Here is a 13,285-nt window from a genome sequence, read left to right as displayed (position 1 = left end):
GAATGTAGCTGTGTGTGCAGAATGTACAGCTTTAAATGGCTTCTGGGGGGACGGGCGGATCATCTCCATTCTTTGCAGATTTTCCAGCCCAGTGGGTATCGGGACGTGGACGTAGATAGATGATGGCAGCAACATTTTTTTTTTTTTTTTTTATGGAGCTCCTGGATAGGAACTCTTTAACTGATTAATTGCTTTAGTGTTAAACCTCACATAACCTTTGATAAAATGCTGAGTTATACAGTCATGAACTTTGCACTCAACTCAGTTGTGAAGTTGTTGCATATATTCAATCAGTATAATTCTGACACAACATAGCCGCTGTTGCTTTTACAACCTCACTGTATTGTCTTAGACTCTCGCACTCTCCTCAAAAGCGTTTATTTCGTTGTAAGTCATTTTACTGCACCCTTCAATAGCATTCCTACTATAGAAGTCTTCCACCGGATTAGCCACATTAGTCACAGGCTCTCTGCTCTGTTCTCCGCAGAAAGGCAATGAAATCAATGTCTTTATCAGCTTACTCCATGTCACTTTTCAGTCGGTTGATCTAGGCGATCGCTTGCATATATTTAAATGAGGTTATAAGTTCAACATTTACTGAAACCTGCTATGACAAACCGGTTGTTTTTGAAAAGGGGCATTTATGGAATTTTGCCTCTTGTGATTTATTTCATTACTTTTACATTACATTACATTACATTACATTTGATCTATTGAAATCGGCCACTTTCTGCAGTCTTGCCTTTTATTATCAAAGTTTTATTTACAGTAGAACCAAATTTACAAATTGCTTGAATGCGTTCCACACGTTTGACTGTTTTCTGCTCTTTTTTTCCTACTGACTTGAGGATGCACGTAGGGAAGAATTTAGCACTACCTGACATTATTGTTCTGCCTTATCTGAAGTCAGCAATGTACTGTTCAAAGATATGGGTCACTGATATTGATTTCCTCATTGCCCTGCTCTGAGGTGTAATCAGTTTCACGGATAAACCGCCGAATAGACTGCATCACACATTTTACAACTCTGCACGTGATTAACGTCTTAGCGTGAAGTAAATGAATTTCTTCCTCCACACTTGGCACAGCTGTCCTGCTACCAACCCATGCGTACTCTGGAGAGGCGCTAACATGACAGCAGTGTGGTTGTAGATCATCAAACCGGTGGTAACGTTTACAGTGGACTCGTGCCTCCAGCAAGCCCAGATGTGAAAGCAAACGTGAGTGTTGACTAGATGGAGGGCTGGCTGAGTGTGCGAATGCCTGAAGCATTCTTGTTAGTGGGGGGTGAGATGTCGATGAAGGGCTTTCCAAAGTGGATCATCACATGCCTATACACTGAGGTCACTTGGCACGGCTGGATCTTTTCAGAGCTGGGGCCGGGCACACGGGAGGTTTACCGGATTAAATGTGAGCTTTTCCCTGACAATTTGTGCTTGTAAGACTGACAAATCTGCCTTTCCGGAAAATGTCTGCCCTTCATCAAGACTCCTGAATTCTATCAATGAATGTAGAGTGAATCAGTGTAAGAAAATGGACTGATGTAAAGTTATTTTCGCATTTTGCCAATCTATCCATCTTTACCAAAATACATTTTAACGTTTAAAGTTAACAAAAATGTCTGGCTATTTTAAATGAATCCATTAAATAAAGTAAGACTGCATAAAGTGCAGATCATTTTACTTGAAAAACACCAAAATTCCCTAAAAGGTTCCCAGCCCAACATTTTGACCTTGACTGTCAGTGTGGAATGCAAGTTCAGTTCGTGTGTTCGTGTGTGTGTACTCTGCTGTCCACTGCCATTTATTTACTCCCCGTCGGGCTAATTATTAACATTATCTACTTGTGGGGCATACGCCGGTAGAATTACAGCAAAACCTAAAACCTTTGCTGTACTGTATATTTACCGAACAAATCAGGAGAAGCGACCAATATCCTCCCTCCATTCTGGTATAGTAAACTAATCTGGGCCTTGTGTAATTCCCGGCATTTTGGCTCATGCTGTTTGATACTGGGTTGTGAAAACTTCAGGGTCTTGCAGCCCTTGCTGTCATGTGGGTTAGCTATTGACATTGCCAGGCGGGAAGCAGCTTTTCCCAGGGGGATCAGGACCATAACATTGAATCCCTTGTGGGGTGTGTGGGCATTGAAGAAGGAAACCCAGAGGCAAGGAAGGGCTTCATTATATTGTATCATGAAAAATTGTAAAGTTTGCAGTGCATCCAGTAAGAATGACGGGGTGAAGTGGATTAGAAATTCAAGTTAGCAAATTAGCGGTTGTCGTTAAATAAGGCGGGAAATATTTCCTTGTTTGTGAATGAACTCAGAAACTTACAGTAGATGGCAGCCGTAAAGGAAGTTGAAATTTCCACATTTTTACATTTGTTCATTCATGAGAGTCTGTTGATTCGTTACAAGCCGAGAAACAGATGGACTGACTAAGAATGTTCTTCAACCTGATATTATTTTTGGCAAAAGTTTACAAAATGCAAGTAGGAATTAATTAAAGGAAAACTTGAGGTATGTCTCAAGAAACAGTTTGACAGGGCCAAGAATATATCAAGGAACCAGATGATAAAACAATCATTTGACCAGAGCTTTGGTCCAGTTTAATCCAAGTGTGAACACGGTAATCAAACTCTGTGTGGACCAAGTCAACAACCCAATCCAATCTGGTGTAGTGCAGTACTGATATAGTAACAAAACAATCCAACCTCATTTGGGTCCAGCTGGCAAATACAGTACATGGATCACGATTGATGCTAAATGGCATAACAGGGATTTCTTCAAACATGTATGAAGTTGGCATGTAGTGTTTATATAAGCCTGGTAGAATGAAGCACCGGCTATTTAATTCATCAACAAAGGCAATTTAGCTTCAAGTTGTGTTTCTTATCGGTTTCACCCACTTCTGTGTAGAAATGTTATTTCTTTCCAACGCCCCCCAAACACCACACTTGTTTTTTTTTTGTTACATATTTTATTAATTTTAAAGAAAGACACTGTATTGTAAAATATGAAAATAAAAACATACAGTAGTAAATTATGTAAAGTTAACTTGTTTGATAAAGTGTAATTAAACCAAAAGTCTCACACCCTCACACAGCATTGAGATACATTTGTGCGTTGATGTGCCTCTAAAGGAGAGGTCACCAACACGGTGCCCGTTGGCACCAGGTATCCCCCAAGGACCACATAAGTAGCCTGCAGGTCTCTTGTAAGAATAGTTCACCACTATTTCCCACTGATGGGACATTGTAAGTTCCTTGGAAGGGTATAGAAGTGATCATTTCTAAATGTAAATACGTGCAGAGATTTATAGAAATAAAGTGTTGCATAGTAACACTTCTGTTTCCTACATTGTTTAATAATTGTTGATAATTATTGCTCAAAATCATTGTGGTCAGTGTCTTGGATTAAAATAATTACTTATTATTAATAACCTACTATATTTGTTATGTCAAAAATATGGATCAAACTGGTAGCCCTTCACGTTAGTCAGTAGCCAAGGAGTAGCTCTCAGTTTCAAAAACGTTGGTGACCCCTGCTCTAAAGGGTGTGGGCCATGTACAAAGTAACTGATGTCAGGTTCTGGAGGCACTGTGGATGGCCGTTTGCCACGCGGTCAGTTCATTGTTAGCATCTTTTCAATGCTTCTTGCAGGTGTATTTTCATTTTGTCTGTGTTTGACTGTTCGGCCTGTTTAACTCATTCAGTGCCGTTGACAAATCTTTCACAGTCCAACGATTGAATCCCAGGAATTTTATACATTTTTCAGTTTTTTTCAAAGGTTAGGGTAAAAGAGGCTCTGACAATGTCTGGCAGTGAATGAGTTAATTCATGGCTGATGTGTGGCTATGCTTATGACTATCCAGAATGTCAGAAGTTTTTAAGCACAAGGCAATGCATTTGCCACGATTCATTTTTGTAGGTGACCATCAAACAGTTCTATTACATAAGGCCATGGTGGATGGGGAAGATGTTGCTCCTCTAATTCTGATGCAGTTGTCGTAAATGTTTTGTGGTTCACGTTTCTCCATGTCACTGCTGTACTTGTACTTTTTAGGCCCTAAAAGCTCACTCAACCAGTATTTCCCTAGATTGATCTTTCTATTTACATATTTTTTACATTGTGCCGCCATCTGCGAAGCCTATTTTGACAAGGAGCAAGGAGTAGAAAGTACACTGGATGGAGTAAAAGTGAAAGGTTTTCAGAAAAAGAAACACTTACAGATATGTGAAAAATCTACTTAAGTACTAAAAAAGGTTTTTGTTGCTTTTGACCACTGCTCGCTGCCGTTGCCTTTTGAAAATCATTTTAGCTGTCAAGATGTCGCCAAGCATCTAATCATCTCATTGCCCTTTGCCACATTGGCCGTATGAATGCATGTGCAATGTGCCCCTTTGGTGAGTTCTGTCAGAAAGAGACAGGCAAATAAACCTCGGCTCTACTGATGCACTTCTTTACAGAAAAGCCAATATGAAATCGGCTTATCCCACATCTAAAAAAAAATAACAGAAATAAAAGCCGTTTCTTATCACTGCTCATTATTTAGCTTTGAACATGATGTGTATAAAATGTGATGACGAAGACAAGGTGCAGAAAGGTGTGATTCACTTTCACTCATCTATTGGAACATGACTCAGTATTAATCAAGTAGGAGCGGTTGTGCCATGTTAGAGCCTTTTTTTTGTTTTTCTTCCGGTGTTTGGAAAAATGCTAAACACAGACGCAAATGACAGACATGCCATTCTCAGAAAAAAACTTGGAAATAGTTGTTCTCCTCACCCACAGTATTGCATTCCTGAACGCTCAGGAGGAGGATTTGCATTCCCTGTTTTGGATAAGAGCCCACTTTCGTAATGAAAACAACATTTCTATCAAGCGGGACATTAGTGGAAAGAGCTAATCAGTCATTCTGATTCATAAAAATCATAAATGCTTGTCATAGTTGGGAAAGGGCTCTTGCTCTTGCAAGAGCCTGCATTATCTCTTAACTCGCATTATCACCACTCATGTAGTTCCTCATTGTAACACTGGATAGTCTTCATAATTCTGTTGTGCTATGAGAGGCAGATACCTAGTTAATAAGCAGGTGATGTTCCCTGCGTCAGAATTTGTGTTGTGGTCCGCGTTGGCACTTGTTTGCATGCATGACCAGTTCAGAAAATGAGTCATATCGTCACAAGATTTTGCAACTTCTGCGAAGCATCATAGTTGCATGCTGTGCCTTATCGTCTCCTAAAGCAGTGTTGTAATCCATATTTGTGACTATTTGCTCGGATACAACCCAGATCATTTCAACGGACACTGTGGTTGGAACATTCATGACTCTTGTCTTGAGATTTCTACAGTAAGGTAGAAAAAAACAAAACAGATTTTCTATAAAAAGGAATGTTCTCTGGGCCTACAGAGATGTGAATAATTTCTGTCATTCCAGTGACTGCACCTTTTAGAAAACTTAATTGCTAGGTGCTCTGGAGCGTTCATTTCAGTTGTCAGTTCATCTCCGGAATCACGGCTGTGACATCAGAGCCTGCGAAGCTTATGCATTATGTCAGATAGTAGAAACTAGCCTAGACTTTACAAACTGTCGACTGATTAATCATCAATCTCCTGAGTGCGTAAATGTCCCGTCTGCTTTCAGCTTGGGGCCAGACAAGGATTCACTAGTGTGGAACTACCTCATTTTTAATCATCATTCACAACAAGCCAGAACAATGATTTTGTTGTTCAACTATTGAGAAGTGCCCAGACGATTTGTGTTAAAGGAAGCAATCAAAAAAAGGGGAAAGTCATGCGTGTTGCATTAACTTAACTTAGCTTTGTCTGGAAATGTTAACATTTGATGAAAGACTTTCAGCGACAAACACAGATGAACAGTTGTTCAAATTGAACACAATAAGAGTAACTTAGTAAACGCATTCGTTGCCGAGTTTTTGTTTAGGCATAAAACTCAGCGAAACACTGCTATTAGGGAGTTTTAAGGGCTGTTTTGAATGTACAGTAGTCCAAATATGTTCCTGTCTCTGTAGTTTTAACTCGGTTAATGTTTATATTGGAGAGTTAACCACTGCATTGATGCAGTCCTAAAACAAATGAGCACGCAAAAGCTGTTGTCTGTTTTTTCCCCCTTTCATTTTAAATTTGCAGACTACATACTGGTACTCAACTATGCAAACTCTATACAGTATGTAGTGTCGTATAATCTAACAGTTGAAACATTTCCAAAAAGTTTGCACTTGCGAGAACAGATTTGGAGATTAACCGAAAACTGAATTACAGGTTAGAAACACTGTGCACATTGTATTTAACAAATAATAGCTCTGCAGAAAATAGATGGATGTCAAGCAATGTACAATACAGTGTAATCATCATGTGTGTTATTGACAAAACATCATCGGCATGTTATCCTTAAAATGACAAATTCTTTAGGTGTAATTGGAGGTGAGCAAGTCTAACTTAAGATACCGTTCTTTTGTAGAATGTTTGTCCAAGACCAAAACAATACTGTCTCATTTCGAACACATAAAACTCAACTCAGCTCAACTTAATTTATAGAGCATTTTAAAACAACCGCCACTGCATGCAAAGTGCTCTAGATCGGCCACAAACTAGTCATACAACAACAAAGGCAGTTAAACATTAAATTAATAATACAAAACACCAAAACAATACAAGAGTCTCCCACTGACTCAAAAGCCAAAGAATCAAAATGTGTAAAAGCCTTAAGGCTTAAGTTTGCACCCAAACACAAGTCCACAGACTAATGGTTGTCATTGTGGCTTAGTTTAAATGTTAATTTAATACCATACAGCTTAGTTGTACACATACAGGATGATAGGAGTGACACTGTAATAGGTCTGGCCTTGTCAATGTGTCTACACATCCCGCTGAGATTAACAGCAATTGTTTGCAGATGTTGAAGAGACTCAAGACCCTCCCTCCTCTTCCTCGCTCACATATTCAGAGGGGGAAGACCTCAACAAAGATCACAAGTCATCATTCTTCTGCATAACAGAAAGAATTGAACCGCTTGGCATTGGACCGCACTGTCCCAGCACTCTGTTGATGTAGAAATGTAGTGAGCGCTTTGAGTCACAGATAATTCATGCCTATCTCTGGTGGTTGATCAAAGCTGTGGCAGGAGCTGAGCTGGCATGCTACTCAGCTCTTAAGATAGGTGAGCTAGTGATCCTACGCTTTGCCGTAGACCTCCTTTGAAAATGCTCTTCAGCAGTCCAGTCTTGAATGAGTGTTGAAACCGCTCATTTTATATTTATGTATTTTTTTTGCTTATAATGCTTACTGCGCCATTTCTGCCCTTCCCTCTTACTTGGCATATTCTGCAGTTTTACTGTAGCACAACAGAACTATTATGAAGAAATATTTGGGTGGGAGGTGGGAAGGAAGGAGGAAGTGAATTTTAGTAGGTCAGACTAGCCATCGGCCCCATTACCGGTTTGAAGGTTTTGCTGTGGTTTTAAAAAGTCAAGGTTTCAATAACCGCTGTCATCATTAATGAGCTCTTTGTTAACTTTTTGAGGGTACTTCTAAGCAGGGCACAATGTGATTGGCTGCTTGCAGAGTTGAGTAAACAATCCGTCTCACTGAAGTTAAAGAGAAGCCGGTTGCTTTTTATTTTTCCTCCTCGGCGAGCAGAGATGGGAGGGCTGAGCAGTTACAGGGAGCGGAAGGATGGAGGAAGATGACAGAGAGCAACAGCGCTAACTCCAGCATACTCGGGGATGGCTTTTTGCTGTCGATTTAATGTGCAATGTGCTTAAAAAAAACACAAAAAAACCCCAAGGCCCTTATTTATTTTTTTAATTCTCTTTTTCTTTCTTTAAACTTAACAATGTACAGGTTTCTTAATGTACGAAATATTATATATTTTGTTTCAAAATAAAATAGATTCTGTTTAATGCGAAAAAAATGCTGTTTTTATTTACCCAAATATTTTAAAAAGGTCATTCTAGAGCTGCAGTTTTAACACTGCTATATTTTTTCTCACGGTTATCCTACCGTCACAATCTAATATCGGCCCCTGCTTAGGCCGGACATGGCACAACTCGTAAGAGTGGCCTGGCAAAGGAAGCGGTTGGCTCATTCAAACTGGTATGTAATAGCTCACCGCTGCCCTCCCTTTTTTGCACCATCAACCATGTAGTTTGTCACGGAGCATAAACAGCGGTCATCTCCCACTAGCCCGCTCCTCTGTTTCTCCCACCGCATTGCTTTGCATGCCTTCGTGTGGATAGTGAAGCGAGTAGACGGAGTAACAGGGCGCACAAGCCTCTTTTCAGCCCAGGACTGAGTCATGGAAAGTGGGAGGGTGCCAGATGTGCACGCATGTGAATAAACTGGAAGGCCATCATTCAGATGTCAAACATCTGACAGTTTTTTGCTGCTCTCATGTAAAATTTCTGGCTTGTGTAGCTTGCTTTAATCCATGAAGAACAATGCCAGGTTGTGTTTTCAGTTGAGTCAGGTGGATATGCTGGCTGAGAGTGAATCCATCCACCTCTTCCTCATTTTCTCTTGGGCTTAAATGGTGAAGTTTTCAAATGTGGGCTGACTTTCCATGATTCATAGTTAATGATGAACATTTATGCTAACTTGTCAACACTGATGTAGGTGAGGGGATTTCAAGCTGACAACGTGAGCTACATCTGTGAGCTATCGGCACCAAATTATCCTCTCCATCCCCACTTGGCAATAAACCTTCACCTGAATCGTTTCACTTTACAATTGCCGCTTTATTCACTACAGCTTATTGGTCTGAAGTTGAAATTCATTGACAGAGACTTACTTTTCTTATGTTGCATAAAATGGGTTTGAACCCAACAAATAACCTCAGGAAATTGAGCTCTCCTTACAGTGGCAACTGAGTACCACTCCATCCCACCCTGGATATATTTGGATCCTCTGTGAGGAAAAATCTTTTCCTGGCCATGGGGGGTGTGAAACTGAATATTTACAGTATTTCTTTACAATTTAAATGCAGGCTGTAAGGGTTTGTAAACAAAACTTACCGATCCCTTTCCGCCATTTTCATCTCATCATTTTTATCACATTCTGTTTTTATAGCGTTCGGCCAAGCTTGGGTTGAGCAGTCAGGGGAATGAAGAATGACAGTGCTTTCCTAAAAATACAAAGTGTTGCTACTGTGCCATGCCAGTAATGATTTGTGTACAAATAATTTAGTCAGAGCTGCGCATTTGACAAAAAATTGAGCATCCGTTATTCGACATCCGTCTGCAGTGTGGGTACCCTTCCGTCCGCCATTCGCCTTTTTTTCGAGGGCAAAAAAAAAAGTACCCGCCTACTGACTGCAATCTTTAATAGCAACCTTCCCCCCCACCCCGCCTGGCTGATATTTGAACAGAAAGAATGACTCTCTGTACCATGGAAGCCTGGTCGCTCACTCAAATCTGTCCCCCAAGCAACAACAACTTACTTCTGACTATGCTTTGTCCATGTCTTTTTTTTTTCCTGTTGTTCGTTAACCGTCAGCAAAACGGCCATCCGTCATAGGCGGATAGACGGACCGGTCCGTCACATAGATGGAATGCCCGGCTCTGAACTTAGTTCATCATCTTGTAAGCTGAGAGCTGTCACTCACCACTGTCTGAAACCAGACCACTGAACCTTTTGCCCCAGATAACCACAATGGCATACAGATGCAGAAACACACTTAAAAATGAAAGCACTATTTGCTGATTGTTTTATGATTATAATTTGAATTTTGGAGTCAAATTATGGAGATTAATTGTCATACTAATGTAAACAAAACAAAAAAATCGTCATCCCTCATCTACCTTGGCTTCTGCCAGGAAGCAAACAAATTAGCCAGGAAAAGATGCCTCCAGCAACTGAACTTTGGGGCGGCATGGCTCAGTGGTAGAGTGGTCGTTTCCCAACCCGCAGGTTGTGGTTTCGAGACCCCCGCCATTGTGACCATGTCGAAAGTATCCTTGAGCAAGATACTGAACCCCAGGGTGCTCCTGATCCTATGTCATCAGTATGTAGATGAGATACAGTGTGAAGCGCTTGGAGTGCCAAAGGTAGAAAAGCTCCATTACAAGTGACAGTCCATTTACCAACTTTATTTGGGGGTTATCAGCGGCACTTTGAATGATGGCAGGTGTGTGCTGACTCCCATTTAACATGACTTTGAATATGATTGGTTAATTCAGAATACAGCCATATCTCAAGTTATAAGAGGGTGTCCACACTTGTGCAAGACCATTATTTCAGTTGTTTATTTTTATTTATTCGCTCTCAAGTTCCAAAAAAGAATTCAGTTAAGTGGTATAGGTTTTAGGTCACCATAATGGTGGAATTACCGAACCTGCTACTGCAAGGGGGAAAAAAAAGCCAAATAAAAATCTTTGTGTAAGTCTTGTGAGATCTCAGCATATCTCACAAGATGTCACACATGACTGTGGTTGACGGGAGTAACTGAATGTTTGTGTGACTTAAGCTTTTTTTCCCTTGGAAAATTTCACAGCCACCGTCTACGTCTTTAGAGATATTCAAAAAGGTTTGATTCGATTTTTTTTCCCCCAAAAAATGCAAATGGGAAAAGATTTCTAAAGGAAAGTAGGTTTTCTGAGATTTCCCAGTTGACCTATGATGTATTCCTCTCATCTGTTTAGAATATCCTCGGTTACCCTCGCCCCTTTCCTCTGGAGAACATGAACAAACAAACACAGATTTCGAACCAGACTTCTACAGCCAACCATGTGCAGAGCCATTGGATGGAGAAGGCGAACGTCCAGTAAGTCTAGTGTCCACCTTGTCTTCTGGATCATCCCGTGACAGTCACAGCCTTTTTGGGAGCACCGTGACCCTTCCTTCCTCCTGCACACCACCCATACCAAGCGAGGAGGACATCGACTTGGAGCTGAGCCCGGCCGAAATCGCTTTAGAGCAGACAAAGGACAAGACTCCTGGCCTCGCAGGGTCCAGCAGACCATGGAAGCCGCATCTAATCGGCAACCAGTGGAATAATAACAACGCCTCCTGCAACAGTGCACGGATCCTTCACATCCCGGCTTCGCCTGTCGTCACTGAAACAATGGCGCCCAACCCAAAACTGACCCACGTGGACCGAGTTGTCATGGAGATCATCGAAACCGAGCGCATGTACGTCAAAGATCTGCGCAGCATTGTGGAGGTGAGTCAACATTGTTTTTACTGTACAACAAATCCTCCTCAGCATCAGAAAATGTTTTGTCAGGAAGAATGCAGAGCTATGACTTCATGTCAACAGCCAGTAAAAGCAGATCATCTGTGCAAGCAAGAACTTCAGTGGATATTTGCAGTCTTCACCTGGAATAAAATTCCACACAAATCTGTGAACAACCACAAAGTAGTTCTGACATTAGGCAACTGTATTGGGAAGATTTGTAGCCTATACTGATCATGGTTGTGGGACAGTTCACGGCCTGGTCAAGGTGTTGTACATAAATCAGTGTGTTTATTTACATTGGATTGTGTGCGCTCATATTTGCTGTTTAAACATGGACACAATGCAGGTCTTTCACAGCCCAAGCTTTGCTTTTCGAAACAAGGACATCACAGAGTTGTTGTGGACATCGCAGACATGCGGTGTATTAAACAGTTATTTTACGACTCAACAATTCATTCATCTCTTACCACTTTGTGTGGTCTGGAAACAACTAGCTAAAAGAGAAACGTCTTTGGGACTCGCTCATGCATGTAGCATAGAAACAGGAGCACTTAGTTGTCAGACAATCCCCTGCTACTAATGGTAATGTGTTTAACATGTGAGGCATTTGTCAAACAGGCTGGCTGTAAACCAACAAGCACCTTTCCGCACCTTGACTCGCGCCACACTGGCGTCTTAAGTCTAACAGCTGACAAACACACTTCAAATCATGACCTCCTAGTAGTTCGGTTGACATGCTTGGTCTGGCAACAGCTGTACAGTCAGTCATACAAGATCCTTCCAGCCAACACAAACACCAGTCTCAGGGTGCAAAAGAGCTGCGGGGTTTTCCACAGGCTACAATGTGAGAACATATTCTTGTTCAGATGTATCCGCTACCGCTGCCCTTTTTGTAATTACAGCGCAGCCTTAATCGCGTTGATCCCACGAGTTGTTTTATCACAATGTAGCTCAAATGACGCGAAGAAGTGAGAGAGTCCATCCATGACCTCATCAAAGCAACCTTTTGATATGACACACAAACCAGTGACAGCTGTTCAAACGGTGTCCATCCGGTTATCACTCGCTCACATGCCTCTCATTCTCATTCTCAACTGTCCGTTCAGTGGGAGTGGAGAAAACAGCTGTTTGACCCAGATGGTCTCACACAGCCATATAGATCCCCCAACACCTGGCTTTACCCACCCACGAGTCATCATACCCAACATTATATGAACAGGAATGTGAGGTTCCGTTCAACAGTCGCTCACAGGCTGTAGTCGTAATAAAAAGTATTTTCTATTGCGGCTTGTTGAACTGCAAGGCCCGAGCCTCCCTATCTCCCACACTTTGCTAAAGGTCACATGTGCGTGGTGCTCTCATAGTGTAGGAATCTGCATCCATAATGCCGTGCTGTTCTTTCAGTTGTGAGTACTGTTTGCCTTTTTTCGTCTGTCTTTGCAGCACGCCATCTGGGTGTCAGAGCAAATTGCTGGTGTACTCTTTTAGTTGGTCTCCGCCTGTGTACGTTTGTCTCTTGTCCACATTCCCCGCTACTTGTTTGTATGACACGTGAGTGAGGGATATGAGCGCTGGATGTTTGTCAATCATGACAGCCTATAAATAAATGCAGCAAATCCTTTTGAAGGATCACATCACTAACAAGTTAATTTTCCATGATATCAAAACTGAAATAAATGAAATTGTAACATAGCATATTACGGTGTGGATAATGTGTGGATGGAAAATCAAATAGCATTTGCATACAGTGCGTCCGTGCTCCCTCCAGTGGTATAAATCTGCAAGCGTAAGGATTATACCGCACTCCTTGTCAAATTTCAATATAATCTACATGATTTGTGATGTGACCTCGCCTCCACCATTGTTTTCCAGGACTATTTGGCTCACATTATCGATACGAGCAACCTTCCCATACGACCAGAGCAAGTGTGTGCTCTGTTTGGAAATATTGAGGACATTTATGAATTCAACAGGTATGTTCTTTCCTCTGTTACCATACCAACTAGCATTGTTCCTATTTCACATGATTTTACACATTTTACTCATATGGATCAATGAAGAGGAAAAACAAATGAGCTGAAATCCTT

At 41.3% G+C, this 13,285-nt stretch overlaps 1 protein-coding gene across 2 annotated transcripts in view; it reads left to right on the top strand.

Annotated features, from left to right (window-relative positions):
* Window positions 1-13,285, top strand: part of LOC147137673 (pleckstrin homology domain-containing family G member 3-like) — a 31,822-nt gene that overhangs the window by 7,078 nt on the left and 11,459 nt on the right. For both annotated transcript variants that reach the window (XM_086050187.1, XM_086050189.1), the window contains exons 3-4: window positions 10,663-11,183; window positions 13,071-13,171. In XM_086050187.1, coding sequence (XP_085906313.1) covers window positions 10,663-11,183; window positions 13,071-13,171 — 622 coding nt within the window. The remainder of the gene's footprint in view (window positions 1-10,662; window positions 11,184-13,070; window positions 13,172-13,285) is intronic.

The sequence above is a fragment of the Filicampus tigris genome, chromosome 13 (assembly GCF_054856515.1).
Source record: "Filicampus tigris isolate MCC_2025a chromosome 13, RoL_Ftig_1.0, whole genome shotgun sequence".
NCBI classification, from domain to species: Eukaryota; Metazoa; Chordata; class Actinopteri; order Syngnathiformes; family Syngnathidae; genus Filicampus; species Filicampus tigris.
Note: the sequence above shows the minus strand (reverse complement) of the source record. Positions and strands in the feature narration are given on the sequence as shown.